Source organism: Elgaria multicarinata, chromosome 10 (assembly GCF_023053635.1).
Source record: "Elgaria multicarinata webbii isolate HBS135686 ecotype San Diego chromosome 10, rElgMul1.1.pri, whole genome shotgun sequence".
Lineage (NCBI taxonomy): Eukaryota > Metazoa > Chordata > Lepidosauria > Squamata > Anguidae > Elgaria > Elgaria multicarinata.
Window position 1 is genome coordinate 32,579,059 of NC_086180.1, and position 27,661 is coordinate 32,606,719.

Below are 27,661 nucleotides of genomic sequence, written 5' to 3' on the forward strand. Positions count from 1 at the left end.
CAGGTATTGGCCCAACCTTTTAAAAGTACAACACATTTTAAAGCATAGTAAAATAGCTAAATTACAACTACATGCAACAAAATCTTACATACTTATGTCAATCATTTGCAACTCTGCTTCCCCAAAAAGGCACTTTTTATTACCTAGCATTACATTTCTATGTTAGTTCAAAGCATTGCATATTTCAAATCATGTCAATTAGTAGGTGGACCGGGTTCTTTTTAGCATTAGACTGAACAGAAAAAGCTATTAGGAAAGTTCTTTCAGCTTTCTTGCCTTGAGCTGCAAACTTTTTGGAAACCAGATTTTACATTTTAGCAGTTGTTGAACTTCAGACTTAAGGAGAGAAAGAGAGATGTGTGACCGCTGGCCTTAAAGACCAAAAATTCAGACACATTAAACAATTTTAGATCAGTCACAATTTGTACAAATTATAGTTCCAACTATCTACTCAGGCTAGCTGAGAACGTAGGCTATAGTGGCAGCTTGCAGCAAACTACCTAGCCAATATATCACTTGGCAGCATCTTTATTAAACTAAATCCAAGTCTTTCTGGCTGCAAAGCCAATTCCATTTTTCAAGCTTTGTGTTGTAGGTTGAGAGAAAAGGAGGGCCATTCAGCAAGCAACAATAGGGGATCCCAGAAATATCAAAGAACAACAACAGTGTAAAAATATAGGACAACCTAATTGAATTTGATTGGCATTTGATTTCGCCTTCAATTAACCTTCCTTTCCCTTACAGAATTTTTTCAGATGTTGCTGAATAAAGCCTACCTTTCTGTTGTATTTCCCCCCCAGGCAGTGCGTTAGTATTTGGCTCTGCCCATTTGACAAAATATTCTTATATACCTCTTAAGCACTCAACAGACTGATGTGAGATGGAATGTAAATTCTCATCAAATTGAGAAGAGATGACAAAAGACACTGATAAGGGGGTCATTGTATAATTGATATAAAATAAAACTTCATTCACTCTCTTCCATGAACCCTGGAAGTTTTATTCTTTCAGGGCATGTCTAGATGAGGGATGATCCCTCCCTTTCCCCGGGATAACTGGGACGGCTTTAATCCTAACTTTTCCCGTGGTCTCAGGATTGTCCCAAGACTGTGGGACGTGTGGGCAGCCATCCTAGTTTAGTCCCGGCTCCTCGTGAGTAAACGTGAGGAGCTGGGAACTGGGCATAGGGCACGGAGCTCTTCAGGAGCTCCGTGCCCATCGGGGTGGGAGGAGGAGCAGGGTCTTTTTTTAAAAAAAACCCACCTTCATCTTTTCGATGGAGTGCTCGTGTGCCCATCTTCAATAAAAAAAACAAAAAACAAAAATGATAGGCACGACATCCTCTTCCTCCTAGGACATCGTGGGCCACGTGTGGACTGAGGAGGGGGATCTCGTGATCACCATATTGCAAGATCCTCCCCCTCCTCTCTCTAGGTCTAGACATGCCCTCAGATACTGCCTTGGGTTCAGCAATCCATAAGGATGCTATAAGGTAGACTGCCAATAGCTATCTTCTTTTCTCTCTCTTTGCTAAAGAACTGAAAGCAAGTGTTTACCTACTCAACAAGGATGCGGAATCTCTTTCAGCCCAAGGGCCGAATTCAATCTTGGAGAAGCTCTTGGGGGTCACATTCCAGGTAGGCAGGGCCAAAGACAAAAGCAGGAGTGACAAAAGTGCAAAAAAGACAAGGAATTCCAGCATAATGTGGCTCTTCCAGCATGAGTCCTATGAAGAGTAGTCCCGTTTAAATGAATGGGACTTAGGTTAGTCATGACTGATTTAAGTTTCATTCATTTCAATGGGTCTACTTTATTTGGAACTAACATTGCATATTACCACCTGCCAATAACTAAGCGTTAGGAGAGGCTTTTAGAATGGGGAAAAGTGCACAGAAGCTGAGAAATCATCAAACTATTGGTGCTTGAGGCAAAAGGGAAAGGCATGGTCTGAGGAACTCTAGGGAGTCAGATTAGGACCCCAGGAGGGTTGGATTTAGCCCATGGTCCTGAGGTTCCCCACTCCTGCATTACATCCTGCCTCAGCTTGATGCCCTCCAGTTGTTTTGGACTACAACTCCTTGAATTATTTATTTTATTGCATTTTTATACTTCCCAATAGCCGAAGTTCTCTGGGTGACTTACTAAACTTAAAACCATGAGAACCATTCAAAATATAAAACAAACAGTATAAAAGCACAGTATAAAATGAAATATAAAAACACAACCAGGATAAAACCGAGCAGCAATGCAGAAATTAATACAAATTTAAAATACAAATTTTAAACAGCAAGGTTAAAATTACGTTGATAGACTGCTAAAATGCTGAAAAAATAAAAAGGTCTTCACCTGGCATCTAAAAGAGTATAGTGTAGGTGCCAGGCGAACCTGTTCAGAATTTCTGATCAGGCTGGCTGGGCTGATGGGAGTTGAAGTCAAAGAATGTGGAGGGCACCATGTTGGGGAAGACTAATCTAAAACACTGGATGCAGGGAATGTCAAGGACTGAGGGCCTTCCTAGACAAGGGTTTAGCCTGGTGCAAGACCCGGGATCCCCTGACGCACAGGGGATCCCGGGGTCAGGCTGGGCTAAGCCCTCCCTTGACCCGGGATAACCGGATCCACTTGTGGCCCAGTTTTTCTAGCTGGAAAGTCTAGCTGGTTCCGCGGCTTTTCTCAGCTGCTCACTTACTCATGAGTAGCTGGGAGAAGCTGCGCACTGGGTACAGTGCTGTGTCTATTGGGCTGGGGGCGAGGGAATCGCAGGGGGGGAGTGATGTGGGCCAGGGGGGAAAGAGCGAACCCGGCAGGAGAGATGGGGGGGAAGAGTGGATCTAGGGTGGGGAGATCGCGGCCGTGGTGGTGGGGATATCGGACATGGCGAGCGGGGGGGAGCGAGCGGACGGGCAGGCGAGTGGGGGCGGTGAGTGGACGGGCGAGCGGGCAGGTGAGCAGGGGGGGGCGAGCGAGTGCGAGCAAGCGGGCGAGCAAGCGGGCGAGCGGGGGGGGGGGCATCAGACATTGTGGGGGGAAATCAGGGGCAGGGGGAGCGGGGAACCCTTAAAAAAACCACTTACCTTTTCATTGGTGCGTTCCTGCGCACATGGCTCCTTTAACTGTTTTTAAAAAATGAAGGACGCGATGGGGCTTTCCTTTCCCCATCGCGTCTGACGTCTGGATAGGCGCGATGGCCCGTGCTAATTGTAGCACGGGCTCGCCACACCTGAAGGTCAGATTCTAAGGTAGGTCTAGCAAGGCCCTGAGTTATGCTGAATTATGCCCATTGCTATGGGGTAGGAAAAAAGAAGCAGTTCATCAGCAGTGTGGGGAACAACAGTTCATATGTCGAGAAATCTAACTTGAGAATATTCTGAGACAAGTTCAAGGGTAAAAAAGAAAAAGAAAGAGAGAGAGAGAGAGAGAGAGAGAGAGAGAGAGAGAGAGAGAGAGAGGATTCAGACATATTTGTCCTTGAAAACTGTATGCTGGATTTGGTTGTGGGATATCAGAGAGAGACGGTTTCATGCTGACATGTCAGTTTTCTGCTAAGTCACATAAGCTTCCTCCCCACTGCCCTTTATTTATACAGCAGTACATAAATATTTCGCAAATTACATTTCTCTGATACACAGAATGAATCTAGGATTTGTACTCCCAAGGTTGAGTTGTTTTTGTTATTGCAAACTCATTATATCTGCTAGAGTGAACAAAGAGTAATTCCACAAAAAAGCAGCGAAAAGTAACCCAACCCCACACTGCAGAACAGCAAACTCCACATTTGGCATTGTTAATAAAGCTTCATTAAAACAGATCCACTATAAAAGACATTGCATTGCAGCTGCTGAGAAAAGCTTACGGTTGAGATCAGCCGATTGAGATATTACTGGGAGTTATTGGGGCCATGCTGGCAGGACAACTCCAGACCCAGAGGTAGTCTCAGGAACAAAGCCTAAAGTCAATCAAACTAGTCCCTAGACTTATCCAACAGTTCTTGCACAATACTTCCCAGGTGTTCCTGACAAAACAAGCCAAGTTTTGGTCTCCAGACATTCTACTGGACACATTTGGTGGTTGCAAAAGTTTATCTATACAGCACCAAATGGGTTACGTCAGACAAGTTTGTATTCAGCTTGACCAGTTCTACAATGCAAAGAGGGGGGAAAAGAGAATCACTTAAATGTTGGCCATTTTGAAATATGTAACACAAATGTTACAAAACTCCTTCGCCACATCCATTTTATTCCTAGTCTGGCTACCTGCTTTATCATAGATATGTGGCTTTTATCATCAATTTCACAACAGGCCCTCTCTCACATACAGAACACAAAATACCGTAGGTTCTTTATCATTGATGAAAACTATGTTGCTGTCATACAGCTCATTATGTTAAACCCACAAGGTGCTTACATTATATTTCTCCCCACCCCCACCCTCTAATGCCCCCTTTCCTTTTCCTGTGGCAGCCATCCTTGCAATTCTGCAAAGTGGTCAGAGGAAACAGAGCGGACATTTCAGATTCAGTATCTACATCATATTTTTTTCAAATAAATACTAGATACTTTCAAAAAAGCATTTCATGCTATATCAGGGGTGGGCAGCCTTTATGCCACCAAGGACAGCATGTTGTGGGCCACATTCTGGCTGCAGATGTGGGCAGAGCTGGTGCTTTGTAGAGTCTGGTGTAGTGGTGGGTGGGGACAGGGCTCCCCCTTTCTCTCCCCCCCCACACACTCCCCCCAAGACAAGATTCCCCTCCCTCCCATCCTTACTACCCTCATGATCTGGATGAAGATGACTCCCAAGCTCTGTTAAGATTTATCCCAAGCTTAATAGCAGCATGCTTCATTATGATGGGGGGGGGGGGGCAAGAGGAGATAAGGGTTAAACTTCTCGTAATCTTATTCTGGAGGGAGAAGCCATGTAGCGTGTTACATCAAATAAGTTTGAGAGAGAAATCATGTTGACAATTGAAGTTGACTGGCAGCTTTCTGAAAAGGATTATTTTACAATGGTAAACAGGGATTCAACACAAAAGAGCTCAGTTTTTAAAAGACTAATATCCCTGTAGCCAGACAAAAATGTTTCCTCCTACTTAGCCCTTGATGAAATTCCAGGTCAAACTCTTTCCATTTAAGGCAATATCTTTATGCACTGTGGTTAATGGCCAGATGGGACTTTTTTTTTAAAAAAAATCTCCTGAAGTCTTCATTAAACAAACTAAATAAGTTGGCTACAAGTCTAGAGATAAAGCATATATCAATATGGCTTTTTGCACAATCCTGAAAAAAAGTCATTTTTGGCTCCTGTTCCATCTCTACAGACTAATTTCTGATCAAACTTAGTACCCTTTCCCAGCATATGAGAAATTTCTCCTTGTTTTAAGGGCTTCTTTGAGATGTTACTTCAGTATGAAAACTGCTTCTCTGTGGTGCTGTCCTACAGTGCTAACATCTGGCAGTCAGAATCATATGGGACCAATTGCGTGGGTCTTCCTTCTACTCATTTATTGCTCAGCTGGGAAAAAGTTTGATAATCAGGTGTTAACATCTCCCCCGCCTCCTGTTGCCAAATATGGATCCCATTTTCCAAATATTGCCATGGAGGCATGGGGCAAAATCACAGAAAAATTGCTTCTGTGCTGTTGTCATAACATAAGAGGCCATATAAGAAATTGCTTCCACTGTACATATAAGACTGCAGTCTGTGAAAACATGTGATTAAGAGGAATCAGGACAAGGAATTATGGCATTCCACCTAGACATCAGTGGCTACCTTCTGGATCAGAGGCAGGATGCCCCTGAATACCAGTTACTTGTATGTTCTGTTTGTGGGCTTCCTTTAGGCATCTGGTTGGCTACAGTGGGAAACCCAGTGCTTGACAAAGTAGACTTTTGGTCTGATCCAGCAGGGCTCTTCTTATGTTCACTTATCTAAACCTATCTGCTTTGTGGAGAAAAGTGTGGAATGTATTGCAGTAACAGTATGAACAGCAAAGAAACCATTTCCTTTTGCCCTAACATGTCCTCTGGCTATTTCACAATACCATGTCCCCCTTTCTTTCCATGCACATCCCAGATGCTGGTGTCCTTATGGGTACAGAAAACCTGTATAACCTTTTCCCCCCTATAAACAAACTCCATCCAACAAATGGGGGGAATTCAAATTGTTCAGGAAATGCACAAAGAACAAAATGGGGACATCAGTGGATAATTGTGGGGGGAAATGAATCACATAAAACCAAGTGTCAAGAATTGCAATCAAAGGGTACAGGAGTGGACATACCCTAAAATTAATTTGATTAGTGCTTTTTTAAAATAAGCTAAGCAGATTGACTACTTCCCATTTCTGCATAAAAACTAATAATGGGCAAAATGTGCTTGGCTCAATTTCCAATCAGCTTAGTACTTAGGAGCTTTCTTGATGAGTGTTCAGAAAAAGCACACACTTTTGTTTTCCAAGGGTTCTCTGCCAGCTTGTAACAGGGATGGGCAATTACCATTACTTTCATCCTGAAAGAGCTTGAGGCTTTGCACATATTCCAAGCAATTCACTTGCAAAGCCTCAAACTGCTGAATGTGCCTCTCCTTGTCTTGGGGCAAGGTGGAGCAAATGAACCAATTGGACAGTATCCAACTGTGTCATTCTGCTAGTGCAAATGACTTTAGGCTAGCGGAAACTAGATTCTAAACTATGAGCAAGAGGAGAACCCAACTAATGCTTGCATGTGCTTGTGCAACCTGTTGCACAATCGGTTTTGCATTTCATTTGTGCAACCTCTTGTGCAAATCATCAGTGTTATTTCAATTTGCGTAATGACACAAATTATTAAAAGATTAAATGTTCTAGAATCCATAGCAGGAGCTGATGCAGTGGACATCCTTTCCACCTTGTCAGTTTCTTGCTGGGGATTCTGGGACCTGTAGTTTCAGGACAAAGGCAGGTGCTGGATACACAAATCAAGGTATTCATATATGGAAAGGGAGCAGTGCAGACAAGTCTACGTACACTGGGCAGCTGTTTTTGGATGAGAAGCCTGAATTAAAACATTTCTTTTTAAAGCTGTGTATTCTTGATCAAGCAACAGTCAAAGCAGTACCCACATAGTCCTGGGAAGATACACTCCAAGTAGGCACTAGCAATGATAGCAAGAATAGAATTTAGGCTTTGCGGCTCTGGGATGTACATGTTGTGTCATGCATGATTTTGGATAACACTGAATTTAATATCATTTGAAAATATTTTCAACATTGTCCCAGATGACTTTTTTTTTTTTGCATTCAGTGCAGCTGATCCTTCTGGAAACCTGCTTCCATATATGGATTGCAGGTTAGAGTGAGACATATACAGTTTATTCCATCAACCACACACTCCTCCTTGTGTCATTGAAAGCCCCCCCCCCCCCCCGGTATCTATAGGACTATTCTGTAATTGTTGTGTAGAAAGTGATTTGTAAATGGTACTCCAACTATGCACTTGGTGTAAATGTGAGCATAGTAGGCCCCGCTGTGGCTTTTCTGTAATGTGAGGAGACTGTTAAAAGCTGGATTTTATAAGTAGGAAGTGCCCAAAAGATTAATTTGGTAATAAAAACAGTTTATGTAAGGAAATTACTTTAGTTTGGCTCAACATGACCTACATAATTTTACGCCTAGGATTAGCAGCTGATAAGCAAACAGCACGACACTTATGGGAAATAGTTTAATTTAACTGTTCCCTGGGCTGTGCTATATCAGCACCAACGGATAGAGATAGCTTTGTAGTGTGACAATAGTCACAACTTTGTTTCTGAAATAGCCACACATAATTATAAATATTTGGACCACAAATTCAGTGTCTTCTAAGCAAAATACGATCAAATTCAGATGCAATTTTAGGCATATTTAGACAAAAAAAGTCCTGCAACTCCCAGCATTCTCCAGCCAGCCATGATGGTTGGGGAATATTGGGAATAGTAGGACTTTTTTTCTGTCTAAACATGTACAAGAGTGTGCCCTCAGCTTGTTAAATTCTAACTGTGATGTCTCTATAGCTCCAGGATCAGAGGCCTCTGAATTAGGGCTGTGCAAGCTTCGGGCCTCAGGTTAGAAAATCCGTATCATGGAGGCCATTTCATGGTGGATCTGCCATTTTCTTGAACACCCCTAGGTCCCCCATACAGCCTACAACTCCCAGTATCCAGTGCCTAGGAGGGCTGTACTTACCAGGGCCCAGGAGAGGGAATACAGGAAGTAGCTGCCGCCATCGCCAGGTCCTCTGAGCGATTGCCAAGTCCTCTGGGTGATTGCTGGCTTCCCAGGGCAATTGGCCGCTGCTGCCTCAATCCGGAAGTCTCCATTGACCCTGGAGGGGTCCACGTGATTTTCGCAGGTGCCTACAGCTGCCTGCTTCATAAACTGCATGGTGGACCTGGTGATGGCAGCAGCTACTTCTTGTATTCCCTCTGTTCCTGGGCCCTGGTAAGTATTGGGATTTGTAGGCTGTATGGGGGGCCTAGGGTTGTGCAAGAAAATGGCTGATCCATCATAAAATGGCGGATCTGCCATGAAATGGCCTCCATGATTTGGATTTCCGAATCCAAGGCCCAAGGCTTGCACAGCCCTACTCTGAATACAAATTGCTTGCTATCAACAGTGAGAGAGGGCTATTTCCCTGCATGTCCTCCTTCTGAGCTTTCCATAGGTACTCTGGGAAACAGAATGCAGAACTATGTGTGGTTTTGGTTTGATCCAGCAGGGTTCTTTTTATGTGCTTACATTAGCAGGAGCATAGTGTTCTACTTGTCTCACAGACTATATTAGACTCATGGGGGACACATGCTCCCCAATAATGCAGATATTGCGTTGGAGCTGGACATAGTAACACAGCTACTGAATGAGTACATGAGCTTACTGCATTTCCCACAAGAGCTCATTTGTGTAAAAAAATAGAGCTTACTCTCATACTGATTTGGCTATTTCTTTGTGCCCCCCCCCATTTTCTAAAGTAAGGAAAGAACTGGTTATTTATCATCGTTGATTTTTTTAAAATGTATTAGAATGCTGTAATTGCATTTAACACATCTTATTGCCTGTGCTGGGCCTTTGGGAAAGCATGAAATTCTAATGGAAATAAAGTAAGTACTATATTACAAATAGATTTTATCCTAAATGCACAGTATCATTGGCTCCTATCCCAACACACACTTGTTTCTCTTCCATGCTCTACATTTTCTTAAATCATGGCAAGCACACAAGTGCAGGGATTGTTACACAAAGGAGTTCAATGGTATGCTGAAATGGCTCCCTTGCTATAAAACTGACATGTTCCGCCCTGCTTAATGGAACACTGGCCATGTCAAACAAGCCAAGTCCAACAAATCTACTCATTGTTCAGACAGATTTGAATCTAGGATACTGTACATGTGAATGAAACATCTGCTTTCCGAAAAACACCTCATTCTCATCTCATATCGGGTTGCAAAGCAAAGGGTACTGGATTACACGTTATGGCAAAGACAAGTTTGCAGTAACTAAATAACTGAATTCCAAGACTTGTAGTAAATCAGCCAAGCATGGGTTGATTTTAAGAAAAGGTGAAACCAACTGGGTAACATCATCTGGCATTGCAGCCCCACAAAACAGATTAATTTTTATATCCCTATTCTCAAAATGTATTTGATTAGATACTGCTGAACGTTTTCCAGGTGTTCCTCAGTAATTGCCTTTTAAAGGGTTTATTAAAGACTCGCTGATATACCTGGTCTTGCTTGGTCCCCCTAAGATATATGTTTGTGAGGTAAACATCTTAAAGTAGTAGGCTGGTGCTAGGCCTGTGAATTAACTTTTAAACAAATTAAATTTGTATCTTTTTTACGTCTCTCACCATCACAACAACCCTGAAAGATAGGCTGGTGCTTGACTGTGATGTAACTTTAAAACAAATTAAATTTGTTTCTTTTTCTCTCTCACCCCTGACACATGGGGGTGTTTGGGGTGCCATGATTTTACTTATCCCCACAGAAAACAAAACTACAGCTCCCAGCATGCTTTTTGCAGAGGTGCCAACTTGCCCAATGGGAGTCCTGCCACTGAGGATCACAGGAAGTAAAGTCTGGCTGAGCCAGTCTGTGCAATGAGGAAGCTGGCTGGCTAACTAACTGATGGTTAACGCAGTCCTTGCGATCGGCAACAGCCCCAGAGCTGTGTCCTCCGCCCCTACTGCTCCCAATGGTGCCTAGTGACATGTGACCAAGGATGGAGAGCCACTTCCACATGATGGCTGCTGAAGCCCAATAAGTCTTTCCTCCTGCCCAAGGCATACTGGGAGTTGTAGATGTAAGCCTAGGTCTCTGAATAATGTGTTAATCTTTGAACACTATCTGAGGTATGCTTGGAGACAACTGGAGAGTGAGCCTTCTTAGTTGTGCTTATGGATTTCTTTTTCCCAGGCAGGCTTGCCTAGTGAGTGCATTAATGGCTTCCCAGTACAAAGTGATTTTTTAAAATTATTTTTATTTTCCAAGGCCTTTTAATTTGATAAGTTCCTCCACCTCCTGTTAGAACTAAAGCACAACATTCCAGGATAGATGCAGAAATTACTGAATAAAGTTTACGATTTTTATGTAAAAGCCTGACTTTACTATTGAAACAGAACAGCGAATGGAGGAATGACTGACAGCTAAGGCTAGAATGGAATGGTGGGTGGGGTTAGTGGCAGTTGGAGAAAGGGCATGTCTACACCAGCATTTCCCCCCAGGGTTGTCCCTAGATCGTCCCTGTGCATCCAAATGGGGATCCTGAGGGCAAGCAGGGATGACCCCTCCATTTTTGTGGGATAACTGGTTGCCCAGTTATCCCAATTATCTCAATTTTATTAAATTCTTTAAAAATACTTAAAACCAAAATTCTGTGTTTTTTGGATTTTTCTGGTACATTGTACAGCCAGACCTATCTGCATGCCAAATTTCAAGTTTTTAACTCATCTGGAAATGGGTAAACATTTCCGGACATACATCGTACTCCCATACTTTCCGCTTTATAGGTGGAGATACCAAAGGTTCCTCTTTCTATCATTTCTTTTAACTGTACTGAAACATAATAAATATTAAGAAATTTCTAAAAAGGATTCATTCCTAATAAATATTGTTGAACATTCCAAGAGATTTGTTCCTTTCCCATATAAATATAGTTATGCTGGGTTGTGTTCACTGTTTTTGCAGAGATCACTCTTCCTAATTTATTTCAGTTCTTACATATATATCCTGCTTTTTTCCCTTTTTATTTATTTAATCCACTTTCATCTGTCTTTCAAGAATTTAAAACTTCCCAAGGTGATTTACACTATAAAAGCAATACAACTGTATTAATAAAATCATATTAAATATAATTTAAAATAAAAACAGTTACTATAAAATGCAATTTCAAGTTATCCATCTGCACCAAATACCATATTCCCGCCCCCCAAAGGAGAATGGATAAGTTTTTAAAACCTTCCCAAAATGTGCCTCATTGTCTGTGTGAGCATCAGCATTGTGAAGCATATCTAGTGCAAACAATCCAATGGAACTTAAATCTGTGATGCTTTAGATGGGGACATATATTTCCATTGGTGCTACAGTGCTGATGGAAATTCCTATTCTCTTGTCTTGCTCTACCAGTTGCAAGATACCACCCACAATCTCTAGTGTGGTTCCATTCTGTATTGTGGTGTAGCTTCTTTGCACAATATGTTTTTCTAGGAAGTCAGAAGCTTAGTGGACTCCTGTACTTGCAAAGTCCTAAAACAAAAACATAAAAACCCTAATATAGGAACCACCCTTCAACTAAAGTTCAGTTTACTACCTTCAATGTCATAATAGTGGTTTGACTGCTTTTCAACATTCTTTCTTTATATTTAGTGCCTCCACTGATTATAAGTAAATATATTTCTTTCAACTGAATGGATAAAACTGGTTTGTTTGTTTTGGGTTTTTCTTGTTATTACTATGATGAACAGAGATGACTCATCATATACTGGAAGCAGTTTTGTTGAGTAAGAAAATATTATTAACTTATTAACTTTTCACAGTAGAACTACATTTGTGTAGATTGGCACTGAAAAAGTTGCGTGGGAGAGAATATATACTTTCGAGGTAGATTCCTGCAATGAGCAGGGGGTTGGACTCGATGGCCTTGTAGGCCCCTTCCAACTCTACTATTCTATGATTCTCTGAAGCCAAAATCTGCCAGTTGAGTACAAGTAGAAAACAGTAGGAAAAAGCATGGTTAACATGTTCTGGTGCTTCTCACAACCCAGGAAAAATTTCAGAAGGGAGGGGAGAGCAACTAAGAAAGCAGCTAAGATTCTACAGAGAATATTTGCATTAGTTAGATTATTTGGATTCCCCCAATCCCCGTGAAAATAAACCCAAATCTACATAAGAACTCTGAACAGTCTAGAACAACCCTAAGAAATTCATAGAATCATAGAACAGTAGAGTTAGACGGGGCATATAAGGGCATCGAGTCTAACCCCCTGCTAAATGCAGGAATCCACCTTACAGTTTACCTGAAAGATGGCTATCCAGCTGCATCTTGTATGCCTCTAGTGTGAGGAGCCCACTACATCTCTAGGTAATTGGTTCCACTGTCATACTGCTCTAACAGTCAGGAAGTTTTTCCTGATGTCCAGACAGAATCTGGCTTCCTATAACTTGAACCCATTGTTCAGTGTCCTGCCCTCTGGGATGATCAAGAAGAGATCCTGGCCCTCCTCTGTGTGAACACTTTCAAGTACTTGAAGAGTGCTATCATGTCTCCCCTTAGTCTTCTCTTCTGAGGCTAAACATGCCCAGTTCTTTCAGTCTCTCCTCATAGGGCTTTGTATCCAGACCCCTGATCATCCTCATTGCCCTCCTCTGAACTCCCTCCAGCTTGTGTGCATCCTTCTTGACAGAATTCCTAACAGAATTAGTTACCAAATGATTTTAAAAACTCCTTCATAAACTAGGGAAGTACATTATTCTGCAATGCTTTCAAATTTCAAAGAAATTCAAATCCTGGGTAGTATCAATGAAAGATTACTTCAGGTTATCCAAAATACTATTTCAGTCAGAGCTATTCAATGATCAAGAACAGATATAAAGGAAAATAAAACAGCAAAATGCTGGAGAACAGATTGAACTCAAGGGGTCAAAATCCAAGGCCCTTTCAACACTTAAGGATTATCCCAGGAAAATGGAAGGATCGTCTCTGCCTGCTCCTGGGATCCCCTGTGTGTCATTTGCATGCACAGGGATGATCCCAGGATGATCCCTGGAAAAAAAGGCAGGTATAGAAATGGCCCAAGAGGAAAAGAACTGTACTTTAGTATATCATAGAGCTTGTTGAATTGTTCTAGATTATGGATACATGACTTCATCTAGCTCATGCCCTACATGAGCCGCAAACTGTGTGTTTCAAGTATAGACAAAGGGATGAGTTTCACAAGCCACCAGACTTCACGAGCAACTGTTCCACAAGCCACCAAACACATTGCTATAAAAAGGGAAGATCCCATAGCTGTTTTAGAATATAGTGTCATATGAATAAAAACTTGGAATAAATAAGGACATCAAGCTCTTGGTGCACTTTTATGTAATCTCAATGGGCCTGCATGAGTTTTGCCAAATGGCATAAAATGACATTTCATCATTATTAAAAAAGCCAGTACTGCCAAGTAATATTATCTAGAATATTTATTATCCCATCAAAATCTAATATAATGCAGCATAAAAATGACATATTTGTCTAACGCCTACTTTACTCCCTTCCTGCCATAATTAAGGAGTTGTAGTGGATGTATCCCTGTATTATATTCACAGATTTATCTGCAGCAGTATATATGGGACAAGCAACCATAACTTTAGGACATAGTACTAAATTCATTGGGTTGGATCCAAACTTAGTCATACTTAGAATAGACCTATTTAAATTAATGGGACTTCACTTAGTTATGACTAACTTAAGTCCTACTGATTTCAATGGGTCTAATCTAAGTATGCCTATCTGGACCCAACCCATTATTCAGAGATCAAAGCACACTTTTGCTCTATTTAATTTAGAACTGTCCATTTAAACAAGGCTTGATGTTAGTTACTCCCATTCCACCATGATTCTAAGATCCTAGGTAGTCACAACAATTTGAATTCCATCAGTTTATAGGTGAAATCAGAGGTGTTACTGTTTTTATCTCATTGTGTATTATTTTGCATTTGTTTACAATTGTCCTTAATATTCCGGTGACATTTGCAGATTTGGCTTCATTACTGTTCCCCGACTTCAGATCACCCATGAACACATTAAATAGCACCAGTCATGATACAGATCTCCATTATGAGAACCATCCATTATCTCTATTGTCTGCTTCCTGTGTTTTAATCAGTTACTCTAAGAGTACTTGTCCTTTTATCCCCTGACTGATCAATTTTCTCTGGTATCTTTGATGTGGGACTTTGTCAAAAGCTGTTCAAAGTTCCAACTACAACTAGATCTTTCCGATCTGTGTTATATTTGTAGTTTGAAAGAAACAAAGAGAATTGCAAGTAAGGCAAATTTGAGCAGCATGCTGTGAAGAGAACACTTCAAATAGTTAACACAGAAGTACAATAAAAATGTGCTTCATTTAAATCATCCTTAATAAAAGAAAATATTTCAAATAAATCAACTATCAGCTCTTTGAGAATGTTGAGGAAGTCCTTAGCCATAATTCTAACAATTATAATGAAAGAAATTACTCAGTAAGAGCTCTAAAGAGACTCTGGAATTGGAGCATATTCCATATACTGAGAAAAGTTAAGAGGGCCCACAAATTAGGATAGAGTGCAGCTATCTGTTAATATTTGTAACAAGAATATTACGCCATGCCCTCTAGCAGCTAAGGCTACACTCCTATACCATGGCCTCTGCTCTGTTACCACAGCGCCTTCACTTATGACATTACTGTTAGGAATGAGGGAAAGGAAAATCCTAAACTCAGCCCAGTAATACCTTTCTCCCCTTAAATGGATGACTGGCACTGTGAGTGCCATCTGAGAGAGGCATAATTTTCTCAAAGCCCTGATTGTAAGCCATATGGCAGATTGTCTTGTTTTGTTTTATTCTGTACTGCACCATGAAAATTGATGGTGCTTTATAAATAAATATTATTATTATTAATAATAATAATCTAAATGGAGGCAACAAGACTGTGGCGCTCTCCTTGTCTTGCGCCATATACATAAGTAGGTTGTTGGATCCAAGGGTGTTCATTGTGCAAAGCCAGTATGGAGATGCACAGTCTATCTTTTTGTATCTGGATAGTAGGGAGCAACACAGAGAAAAGGACAAGGCTGAAAAAACACGCAAAGTAGTTTTCAGACACAACTCATATATCCATACAATTTTCATAAACTGGACAGAATGGATAGCTTGTATAAAAGGACACTGTGGATGAAGAGACTTATATTTTGAACATCTGGTTAGCTTCAGAATCTTTTATGAAAACCAAAAGAAAAGAAAAATGAATAGCTATTTCTAGTCACCACTCCCTTTGTAGTGCATGGCTTATGGCACACTGATAGGAAAAGGATAAACTTTACAAGCACACTCCACTGCATAGGCTCTTTATTCCCATTGAAATCCTGCATCTGATGCAACATTTTTCATACATGGGGTAGGCCTTGTAGTGGACTCCATCAGTACACACACATGAAACTATTCAGATCAACACAGAGAAAGTTATTCAATGTGAAGAAAGCATTCAGCAGCCGTTTTTATTGTGCCACTTTTCCTGCACGCAGCAGGAAATGGAAGCACATTTCGTTTAAAATATGTATAAAAAAATCAGATTTACTAGGGTCTATTTTGTGATGGAAAGAAGGCAAGAAGGAGAGGGAGATGCATGGGAGGCGGCAGTTGTCAAATATACCTATGAACATCCGTAAGTGGGTAGTAACGACCGTGTGATAAAACACTTGTCTGATGACGTTCATGTCATTCCATTTTACTACACATTGAAAATCTATGTGTAATAAATGTATATGTAGTATCAATTACAATCCAAAACATCTACCTACTGATTCCTCAAGAATATGATAACACTGTTAAAATACCTGAAGGGCTGTCATATGGAACAGGGCAAACACTTGTTCTTTGCTGCCACAACGGGCAGGAAAAAACGAATGGGCTTAAGTTTCCAGAAGGTAGATTTTGGCAGAATATTCACACAGCACATAGTTAAACTATGGAATTTGCTACCACAAAACGTAGTAATGGCCACCGATTTGGATGGCTTTAAAAGGGGGTTAGACAAATGCCTGGGGGAGAAGGCTATCAATGGCTACTAGTTGTGATGGCTATATGCTACCTTGTACACCAGTTGCTGGGGAACATGGGCAGGAGGGTACTGTTGCACTCATGTCTTGTTTACGGGTTTCCAGTGGGCAGCTGACTGGCCACTGTGTGAGCAGAGTGCTGGACTAGATACAGCATTCTGCTCACTTGGTCGGATACCGCATGGCTCTTCTTATGTTCTTAACCTTCTTGAAGGTAACAGCAGTAAGATAACGGAACCAATTACCTAAGGGGGTGGGGTAGATTCTCCCTAGCTGGGGAATCAAGCAGAGACTTAGGCAGCCACCTATCAGGGATGCTCTTAAGTCTGAATTTTTCTTCATTGAGCAGAGGATTGGCCTAGGCCATAGCTAGACCTAAGGTTTATCCCTGGATTGTCCAGGGGTCAAACCTGTTCATCAAGGTGACACACAGGGGATCCAGTGCTCAGGCAGGGGTGAACCCTGGATGATCCCAGGATAAACCTTAGGTCTAGCTGTGGCCCTAGAGTCCTCCTCCAATTCTTATGATTCTAAGGATGAATAATGAAAACCAAGCTTCAAAATGGGATAGTCTTAAAGCAAGAGGAACCAAGGACACTTCAGGTGCATCTCCAAGATTTGGATCACTACTTGGCACATACTTTTTAAGAATAATACAATCACAGAGTTGGAAGGGACCTAGGTAATCATCTAATTCTACTGCCTCTTCAGTGCTGGTTCTCTAATGCAGAATGCAGCTACAGAGATCGCTTTTCCCTGCCAGGACCTGATGGAATCCATTCAAGCCAACAGCAAGGCTCCCATCATAGCACATGCCCCTAATAAAGGCAAATGTGCTTGGGGGGGGGGGGATCTAGATTTTAAGTGTTCTAGGAAAAGATGGAAAAGAGGCGGGTATCAGCAGGACAGGCAACTACGTACTATGAGTTCTATTGTAGATTTTAAAATGCGTTTGAAAACTCATTTGTTTTCAATAGCTTTTGGTATTTTAGCTTGATTTACTGTTCTTATTACTATGATTATTCTCTTACTTCTGTTTTGTGAACCCCTTCCCCCCTTCATATGTTTTAATGTGGTTTTAGATTGTAAGCCTCTAGGTAGGGTCTCGCTGTTTTATTTGTATATTTTGTACAGCACCAAGTACATTGTTGGTGCTATATAAATAATAATAATAATAATAATAATAATAATAATAATAATAATGTGAGTACTGTGCTGCAAATCTGCACACCAAGCATGGCAAGAGTGCACTAAATCAGTAGGAGCTTAATACCTCCAGAAAAAGAAAACTTACCATCTCCCAAGGCAGATCCACTGCCAAACAGCTCTCCCCATTAGGAAGTTTCTCCTAATGTTTAACTGAAATCTGCCTCCTTGCAATTTCCCCTCATTAGTTCTAGTCCTGCCCTCTGGAGCAACAGAAAAAGATAATGAAGAGAATATACAATTGGTTAAATCTATGGGTCAAATGGAACTGCTAAGACATAGGGCCTTGTTAGACGAGGCATTAGCGCGCTTTGAGGCCCAGTTTCCCTGCTGTGTGTCCACATGACGCACAGGGGAATCCGGGCCCATGCTGCACCGAAGCCTCCCTTAACGCGCCATAAGCGAAGTTGCTTATGGCGCGCCTTTTCCGCAGCCCCGGCCTGAGGCCGGGGCTGCGGAACGTCTAGCAAGGTCCATGGCTTTTTGCGGCTACTCGCTTACTCGTGAGTAGCCGGGAAAAGCCGCGGACTATCAGGGCGGGGGGGGGGAAGCCCGGACCCGGCAGGAGGGGGGGAGAGCAGGCATTGGGGATGGCAAAGGGGGATGGCTGGTGAGAGAGAGAGCAGCGGGCGCCGCCGCCCGGACAATGCCCGGCATGGGGGGGTGCGCCGCCGCCCGGACAAGCGGTGCTGCCAGGGCAAGGCCTGGTATGGGGGGGGGGGGCTTGGTTTTTTTTTAAAAAACGGACTTACCTGGTCCGCAGTCTTCGGGCCGTCTGAGCCGGCCTGGTCTATCAAGGCCCATAGTTTCTCCTGCAATGTGTCTTATGCCACTAGTGTTGGAGGATAAATTCTACGAGAATGTTCCAGCACAGTAGCCCTAATCCAAAGAAAGTTAGGCCATAGCTAGACCTAAGGTTTATCCCTGGATCATCCAGGGGTCAAACCTGTTCATCTAGGTGACACACAGGGGATCCAGTGCTCAGGCAGGGGTGAACCCTGGATGATCCCAGGATAAACCTTAGGTCTAGCTGTGGCCTTAGTCATTCTAAATAACCACTGAAATCACCTGGGTTTATGTGAACCACCAGTTTCTACTTTAAAGCTGCAATCCTATTGCCATTTAATTTGAAGTATGTCCCCTTGAACTCAGTTACTTCAGAGTAGACATGTATAGGATTGCACTGTAAGACGTCATCCCTTTCCCCCAAATTAGCAGAATCCTTGAGATCTGTACTGGGAAAATGGGTTACAGACTGAGCTTGCCTATCATCTGCTTTGACTCCTCCAAGAAGGCTATTTTTTAAAAAAATATTTCAGCATTAATACAAAATTTGAATTTAAAATACCATTTTTGAGAACAAAATTGTCCCTCAGGTTATGCAAAGGACAAGCAAAACAGAAATTGAAAAAAAATAAAAATAGAACAAGAAGAGCTCAGGTAACAAGCGAAAACCTCTCAAAGTGATTGGGTCCTGCTAACACAAGGTCTTTAAAAATAACGATAATCAGGGAATAATTTCTTTTTCTTAGAGCTAAGTCTTGAAATTTGAAAATCCTGTTGCGATCTTGATGACATTCTGCAAGCATATCCCAAACCTCCCCACAGGCCACGTAACCCTCAAAACACCAAGACATATCCATGAGCCCACATCTACCACTTCCTTCTTTTCACCCAAAACCTAACTAGCAGTGACAGCAACAACCCAAAGATCTCTTTGCAAGGCTTTCATTTCTCCTTGATGACTGGAACACAGAAACTAGCATTTTGATCACTGAATCCCCCTGGTTTCTGAAAAGGAAATTTACAATTACAATGGCAATCCTACCTTCTCCCCAATACATTTGAATCTGTTTTCTTGCAAGTTTACCTATACGATAATGTAATCACTTATCTAGTGGTAATCATGGTTTTCTTAATTCCACCAAAGGACTTTTCTTACAACAGTTCAAATGCGTAATGAAAACAAATCCCAATCCACGTTTCTATGCTTGGTTAAAAAGTTTCTTGCTGTTCTTACCCTTGATACTTGGTAAATGTTTTGATTGTAAACACACCATTATGGAAACCAACCCAAAACGTTTAGCAGGGAAGTGTAATTTGGATAAGCGCTTGTTATCTTTACACATTTGTAATGATAACATCAGAGGAAAACTCCTTTGGTTGAATTAACCATCCACCAGTCTTTGTAGAGAGTTTGTAGTTACCTGTTTATTAAAATCATGATTTCATTTCAAGAATCAGGGTTCTAAAATCTCTCAGAGAACTTCCATAGATACTGGAGCCTGTCCTCTGTAGGCAGGCCCCCTCCACGTGCAGAAAGCAATGAGAGTGGTGAGGGAAAAGGTAGGGCTAGCGAGCTCATCCCCACTTTCACAGTGAGAATGACTGAATAGAGCTAAATTTTCCACAGTCATCTTAATAAACATACAAATAGTGTGAATGCACACTAAGTGTAATGTGTGCGTATACCTAGGGTGACCATATGAAAAGGAGGACAGGGCTCCTGTATCTTTAACAGTTGTATTGAAAAGGGAATTTCAGCAGGTGTAGTATGGGGAACGTTATGTTCTTTTCCCACCACACATAAAGTAAGAGCAAGGATCTGGACTTGTGCTGCATTTCTGCCTTCAGAAAAGGTGGTATGAGGCCTTTCAGTCCCCCAACCTGTGCATTCAACTTCCACTCTTCCCAAATTCTTTGAAGGTCAAACTGCAGGTTATTTTAAACACCTACCTAGTTTTTGTTGATTTAAATTCAATTGTAAGCTCATGGGAGCCCAAATGCATCAGGAACCTAGAATCCTGGGTAGAAGGCTTTAACCCTTTGCTGTATGCCTGCAATTTACATTACAACTTCAAGCCTGTTTGGCAATGTAAATCAGAGGCATGGGGAGCCTGATCCAGATTGGGAGCACAGGTAGATCATGGATGTCTATATTCATGCTATTTGTCAATGACACTTAACTCAACTGGTTTCATTTTCATAGTCAGTAGAATTTTGAGGCTTATTAATGACAGAACCTTGTGTGAGTGTGATTCACCTTAACTAAAGGGGCACACCTGTCCTGCTTTAATTTATTGATTGATAATACTTGTATACTACTGAATATAATAACACTTCTAAGCAATTTACATATCTTGAATATATATGGGCTACTGTTTGCAATATGATTTCCACAGCCTCCTAAACGCACATACGTTTTTATTATGGAATAGTTTATTTATTTATTTATTATTGCATTTATACCCCACCTTTTTTTCCTGCAAGGAACCCAAGGCAGCATACATAATCCTCCTCCTGTCCATTTTATCTTCACAACAACAACCCTGTGAGGTGAGTTAGGCTGAGAGTCTGTGACTGGCTTCAAGTCACCCAGTGGGTTTCCATGGCCGAGTGGGGACTAGAACCCGGATCTCCCAACTCCCAGTCTGACACTCTAGCCACTACACCACATTGGCTCTATTGAATAGTTATCCAGGAAGCATTGCTTTACTCTCTGAACATTCCCACTGTAAATGCAACCACTGATGAGAAGATTTGATCAAATGTCCCAACACAAATTTAGCATAAATAAATAAATAAATAAATACACATATGAACTATGATCACTCTCCAAACATGTGCATAGACATGTGGTACAGATCATATAAAATACTGAATTTAGCTTTCTTATTAAACCCTTTATGGCTCTCATAAATGGTACACAATACCTTCTAATAGCTTTGCCACACAAGTGCATTTTTACATTGACTTAATTTTAATTATGCACATGCCATGGGAAAGCCTGTAAATGAATATTCTTTGAGAACAAGAGGAAGAAACTGGATAGGTTTAACCTAGAGGGGAAAAAAAAGTTGACCCAGTGAATTTCATGGCCAAGTGGGTATTTAAAAGGCATTCCAAAATAGTGGTGCCACCACTGAGAAGGTCCTATAAAGGGCATATGAGGGTTGTACTTCCTATAATGATGGTAATCAGAGCAATGACCCACCTTGAATCTGAATTTAGAAGACAGGCCATTTAAGTCTTTATAAATAATAACCATTACCTTGAACTGGGTCTCCAGTGCAACTGTACAAGTAATGATGTATTTTCTCTCTGTGTCCTATCCCCTATAAGAGCTAGACAGCAGTATTTTGTACTGAAACACTTTTGAATGGTCTTCTAGGGCTACAGCTAGACCTAAGGTTTATCCTGGGATCATCTGGAGTTCGCCCTTGCCTGAGCACTGGATCCCCTGTGTGTCACCTAGGTGAACAGGTTTGACCCCTGGACGATCCAGGGATAAACCTTAGGTCTAGCTATGGCCTAAGGCAACTTTACATAGAGTGCATTATGCTAGTAACCAACCTGAAATGGTTATCATAGTTTGGATGTCTTTGCCCTCTTCTCTCAAGCATTTGACAGCATACAATGAGCTTAAATTAGTTATTGGATCGTCTTGGCTAATTTATTTATTTATTTATAGTATTTTTATCCCACACCTCAGCCAAAAGGCTCCCAGAGCTGCTTACAATCAATCAGTAAGGAATACAGTCCCTGGCCTCATGCTTACATTCTAAAAATGACATGACACACAAGGAAAGGGGATGGGGAGGGATGAGGGGAAAAATAAATTGAGACTGCTCAGCAGGGCTGATGGGAAGGTCCTGCTCTCCACTCTCATCTCCCAGTGGAGGGGCAGACCAGCAGCTCCTTCTTCCCCACTGGGTCAAGATGACCATTAGCTGTGTGTATGTTTCCAACTGGAGCAGGCCCTGATGGCCTCTCTGCCTGCTCCTGTCTCCCTCACTTCTTCTTCACAGGGTCAAGATGATGGTTAACAGGTCATTTTAGGTATATTTTGTATGTGGTTTTATGAAAATGTCTTCCTTTTTTCATATATTGTATAATATGTTTTTACCGGTTTTTAATGTTTATAAACTGCCTAGAGAGCTTTGGTTATGGGGCGGGGAAAAATGTAATAAATAAAAATGAAATGAATGTGGCCAGATTCCCATTATCAAGGAAAATCACTGCCACACTATTACACATTTGTACTTTATCAGCCTAATTAGATCTTCTTACAGGTTTTTCTATCATTGATCATAAGGTGTCAGCAACTTGCTATGGCTATCTGGCAGGCATTCACTGGGCTGCTCTTTAAAAGTTCCATTTTATTATTGGCAGTTTGGGTGGGAAGGGACCTGAGACAGGGATGGGTGATTACATGTCATACCCCATGGACATTGCAACTGGAGACCAGAGAATTGCCTCTTATGATCAGCATCAACATTTCCTTTATTTTGACCAGCCAGGTCTTACAGCATTCACTTTTTCTAGTATGAGTAGAAAAAGGATGCAGACAGGTCAATTTGAGCCGAATCCAGTTATAATGGGTTTAGAGCTTGTGGGAAAGGAATGTTTGCCATTGATCATGTTCAGTGTCCTTTCATTGAGATGACAAAGTTCTGCAACACTGCGGTGCTTATTGTTGCACCAAGAACTTCAAGCTGTAAAGGAGAGTAAGAACGTCATCTGACTAGTGCACACTCATAAAACACTCATTACTCCCCACTTATGGATGTGTCCACTTCCCATGTGTCTCCTGCTCCTTCTTGCCTCCTTTCCATCACAAAATAGACCCTGGTAAATCTGATATTTTTAAAAAACGAAATATGCTGCCATTTCCTGCTGTGTACAGGAAAAGTGGTGCAATAAAAATGGCCACTGAATGGTCATTGTTTACTTCCTCTTTTTTCCCCTGTGTGAAGAAAGAGGAAGCATCATGGGACAGAAGCGGGGGGGGGGGAGCAACAGCAAGGAAACACGATTTCCTCCCCCCATCTGATGACGCTCTCTAGAAGGGCAAGAAGACTACAATCTCATTTTGCAAGATTTCACCTTACGTCTGTCATATATGTCTTTGCAACCTAACAAGATGACTGAAATGTGCTTTATGCAGGTGCTAATTATATATTTTTAAATGCATCTTTCAGACAATTTATACAACTCTCCTAATCTTCCATCATCATATTAATCAAAAGCACCATCTTGAATTTACTACACATGAGCAAGAACACGTTGTGGCTGATCTTGGTAAAGGCTTATCAAAGCCTAAACCTGAGCAACTTTTTGGAGTGTTGTAAGACTCTTTTAACTTAGGGTAAATTTTATCATATGCGTTTACCACGGTTTGACTTGATATTATATGTATGAATTTCAACTTATAGATCAGATAATCAAATAAACTAGAACAATGCCTATTTAATCTTAATTTATCTTGATTAAAGAAGTAAAGAAATGGAAGGATTTTAACTATCCGTCTCTTGCACTCATACAAAAGCGGAATGGCTATATTCTGTACTTTTAATTCTGCTCAGGTCAAACTCCCTCCAACCAAACCCTTATGGATTCCAGCTTAGTCATACTGAGAGTAGACCCACTGAAATCAATGGGACTTAAACTGGTCATGACTAACTTGTATCATTGGTTTCAGTGGGTCTAGTGCCATCATCCAGTCCTCTGTTAGTTTTCTTTTCTTTTGGTTGTTTTCCTGATGGATTGTGCCTTGTTCAGAAAGTAAAATGGGGAAGTAAAAAGGGTTGAATCCCACCAGTTTAACAAACTGAAGAAAACCAGAATGAAGTGCAGGGGAATCTCACCTTTCTTATAATTGTTTCCAAAAATACAGCAATTGGATTTTCAGAATCATTCTTAGAGCAGCCTGCTTTAAAAAGCACAACACCCTCTACCACTAAATCTATTTGTTTTAGTTCTCTCCTTCCCTAATTTAAGCAATATGCACTTTATAGTTAGCAATCTAGATTGGCAATCTATGTTCCTCTGGACTTCAATTGGTTTGTTCACTGCTGAGCCCTGATAGTGTTCCAGTTTCTCCAAATGTCATAGGGACAGTTCATCACCTATGGTCTAGATTCTAGTCAAAAGCACTCTATAGCCAGATGAACGAATCACTGTCATACAGCTTGATGAGGCTGCCTACCAGACTGTGAACAGTAAGTCTGGTCTGCAGAGCATTTGCTTTAAAATCTGGCTCCCACTTTGTTTCCAGCTGTTCCAACAGAAGTAAGAACAGTTTCCATTTTATTAAAACAACCTTGCTGATACTAATGGAAGTGAAGGTGGATTTTTACATTCATGCACCATGTTCCCTTTCACAACTGATCAGATGGCTGGTGCTCTGCACCACACATACAGGTGCAAAGATTACAAGGTCATTCTTTTCAGTGACATGAAATTTAGGTACCAGGAACAAACCCTTCAAACATGCCTGCATCTGTGGATTCAGTCATATAATATAAGTAATTACTGAAGTAGCCACAAGGTGGGAGATTTCATTTGTGAATATAATAGGAGACACTTTTTTAGAAATGGTACACAATAGGAAAAAGTTCCCTTGTATGTGATGTTTTATTGCACTGCACATCTGTGGGTAAAACCATGTCTTTCAATTTTTGGAATATACCTATAATAGTGATAGCCACATTAAAAACAACAGATGATGAGATATGAGATACTGAATTTTGGATATGAATATGCTCATAATTCTAGAGTCCTACAGAGTTAGTAAATGAGATTAGGACCAGCAATAATAAACTTCATGCTCTACTTTTTATCAATTATATAAAGAGAAACATCTTTGAAATGTGAGTCTTCTGCAGCCAGTTACCCCAGCATGAATTGTCCAATATTGCATGTAATTATGATCAGCTGCAGCTGACAGTTGTGGTTTAGCAGTCTTCATATTGGATTTGTACTTGAAAGCTCAAGGTTCAAAATCATGTTGAGTAATGGACTGTTAAAACAGGAATAATGGCGACCTATTGTATATCACTGTCAGAATGAATGATAAAGGTTGAATGTTAGAATTGCAGTAATGTGCTGGATTTTAGCAGTTTGGTGACAATGCACTTCACTGAATGCATTTCAAACTTTATTTAAAGAGAAAGGTATTCTTTAGGAATGACAAATGCATGAATATTAACTGTAAGATATGAAGATAACCCAATTTTAGTGAATGCTGCTTTGGAGAAATTCAAGTGCCATTTACACACAAGAGCCACATTTATTTATTTATTATATTTCTATACTTCCCAATAGCCAAAGCTCTCTGGGCAGTTCACAAGAATTAAAACAATAAAATATAAAATTCATGGCAAAGTTAATCTAATCAGAACAGTTAACTGGAGCCCAATATATGGGAGTTCTCTTCTGTACCGTGCTACCAATGGTAACATGCTAAAATGTGCTTTTATAAGTCATTCAATGAACACATTTTTGCCCCCCAGTACATGGTCTTAAAACAAACTTGTGAATGAAGTTCATATGGTATATAGTACAATAAACAGTCAATTTAAATTCATGCAGCCTTATGACAATATTAACATCTGAACATGTATTTTATGTTGGTTGGTCAGTATGATATTGCTGGGGAAAGATTTAAGAACTTCTTTTGAAGTTTCATAAATTTCTACTAAAACTGGCCTTCTCTTTGGACTGCCATTATTTTCAGTTGAGATCCTCGGCATTGGCCAATTGTATTCTGAGTGAAGTTCTGATGGCTTGCAATGAGAGTGGAGACTTGCACATGACAACAAACTGGAACAACTTGAGCTTTCATTCATTCACTTGGAACTTTTGTTTGACTTTGCAAATGAGAACCTTCTGGTGCAAAGCCCCTAATTTTCCCTCCTCCCAAGTGGTGTTAATAAAAACAAATCTAGAAAGATGCTCATTTGCTGGTAGTTTCCACATGAATGGAGTGACAATCCTTTATGTATATACATGTAAATCAGTTGCTATTATAATATTATGAAATGGGTAATTCTCAGTGCCAAATCCTTATTTAACAAAGGACAGACTTTGATTTTAGTTCAATTATTAACTTACTGCCTTCTCAACTTTTAACTTTTTAAGTGAAGTTAAATGCCAGAAGTTCAGGAGGGATAGCCATGTTAAGTCTCTCTCTCTCTCTCTCTCACACACACACACACACAGAGTATGTCTTTAAAGTGCCACAAATGTTTACTTCATCAGATTCCTTAGTCCACAAAAGTTTGTATCATAATAATCCTATACTCTGTTTCCCGAAATCAAACTCCACCAGACTGACTTTTGAGGAGAAATGTATAGGTGTAAATCTATTCGTGTTTAGGATGCCACCAGACTCATGCAGTGTGTGTGTGTGTGTGTGTGTGTAAACATGCCTATATGTGAAATGTTAGAAGATCTTGTGAGATAAAAGCCAGGACATACAAAGTGCACTCCTATTCATGTTTAGACAGTTGTACAATTTCAAGCTTGCGCCCTTAGTGAATTCAATTTTAGGGGTGATAGAAGTCAGGCTAATGACCACCCAAACACACATACACACACCCACACCCACACCTTACCTTCCAGTGATGAACTGACTCCTGGAAGGCGTGCACATCGGTTGGACATAGTAGTTTTCCAGTTTAACTCCTTCCGCAGCGAGCTTATCTAAGCTGGGTGTCCTGATCTCCGAGCCATGGTAGCCCACATCTCTGAAGCCCTGGTCGTCCGCCAGGATGAAGATGAGGTGCGGCTGGGAGGTGGCGGCGGCGGGGTCAGCCTCGGGCTCTCCTTCCCACTTCACCGCCCTACTGCTAGCGCCTTCGGGGTCCAGGTAGCCGTAGGTGAGGAGGCTGAGCACGGAGAAGCCGGCCAGCAAACCCCCGGCTAGCATTTTCCCTCGGCAGAGCCGGGTCAAAGCGCCGCACGCCCCCTCCACTTCCCTCGGGGGAGGTAAGGGGCCTCAGGGAAGGCGGAGCGTGGGAGAGGCTAGGCTTGAGGAGCGCCGCCCGTAGACAGGCGCTGGGACGGCGGCGTGCCCATGACAGGCGCCACCGCGGGCGAGGTCAGCCACTGTGAGGAGCGGAGAATGGGCGCCGGCGCGGTCCAGGCGCGCTCTCAACGCATCCCCGGTTCGCCGGGCATCTCCCAGCCAGCAAGGCTGACGGCTCCTTGCTCCATCCTAACCCTAGGCGAGTCAGGGAAGGAGCGGCGGCGGCGGCGTGCCACGAGCGGCCAGATACGCCGCCGCCGAGAGGGTCGCTGCCGTTCGCTTCGCCCGGCTCTTGGGTCTCCCACGGCGAGGCGAGGCGAGGCGCCCCAAATTCTCCC

General features: G+C 41.6%; 1 protein-coding gene across 1 annotated transcript in view; it reads right to left on the reverse strand.

Annotated features, from left to right (window-relative positions):
* Window positions 1-27,240, reverse strand: part of ARSJ (arylsulfatase family member J) — a 46,781-nt gene extending 19,541 nt beyond the window's left edge. The window contains exon 1 of the mRNA XM_063136281.1: window positions 26,911-27,240. Within this exon, the coding sequence (XP_062992351.1) occupies window positions 26,911-27,224 (314 nt within the window). The 5' untranslated portion in view covers window positions 27,225-27,240. The remainder of the gene's footprint in view (window positions 1-26,910) is intronic.
* Window positions 27,241-27,661: the final 421 nt, after the last annotated feature.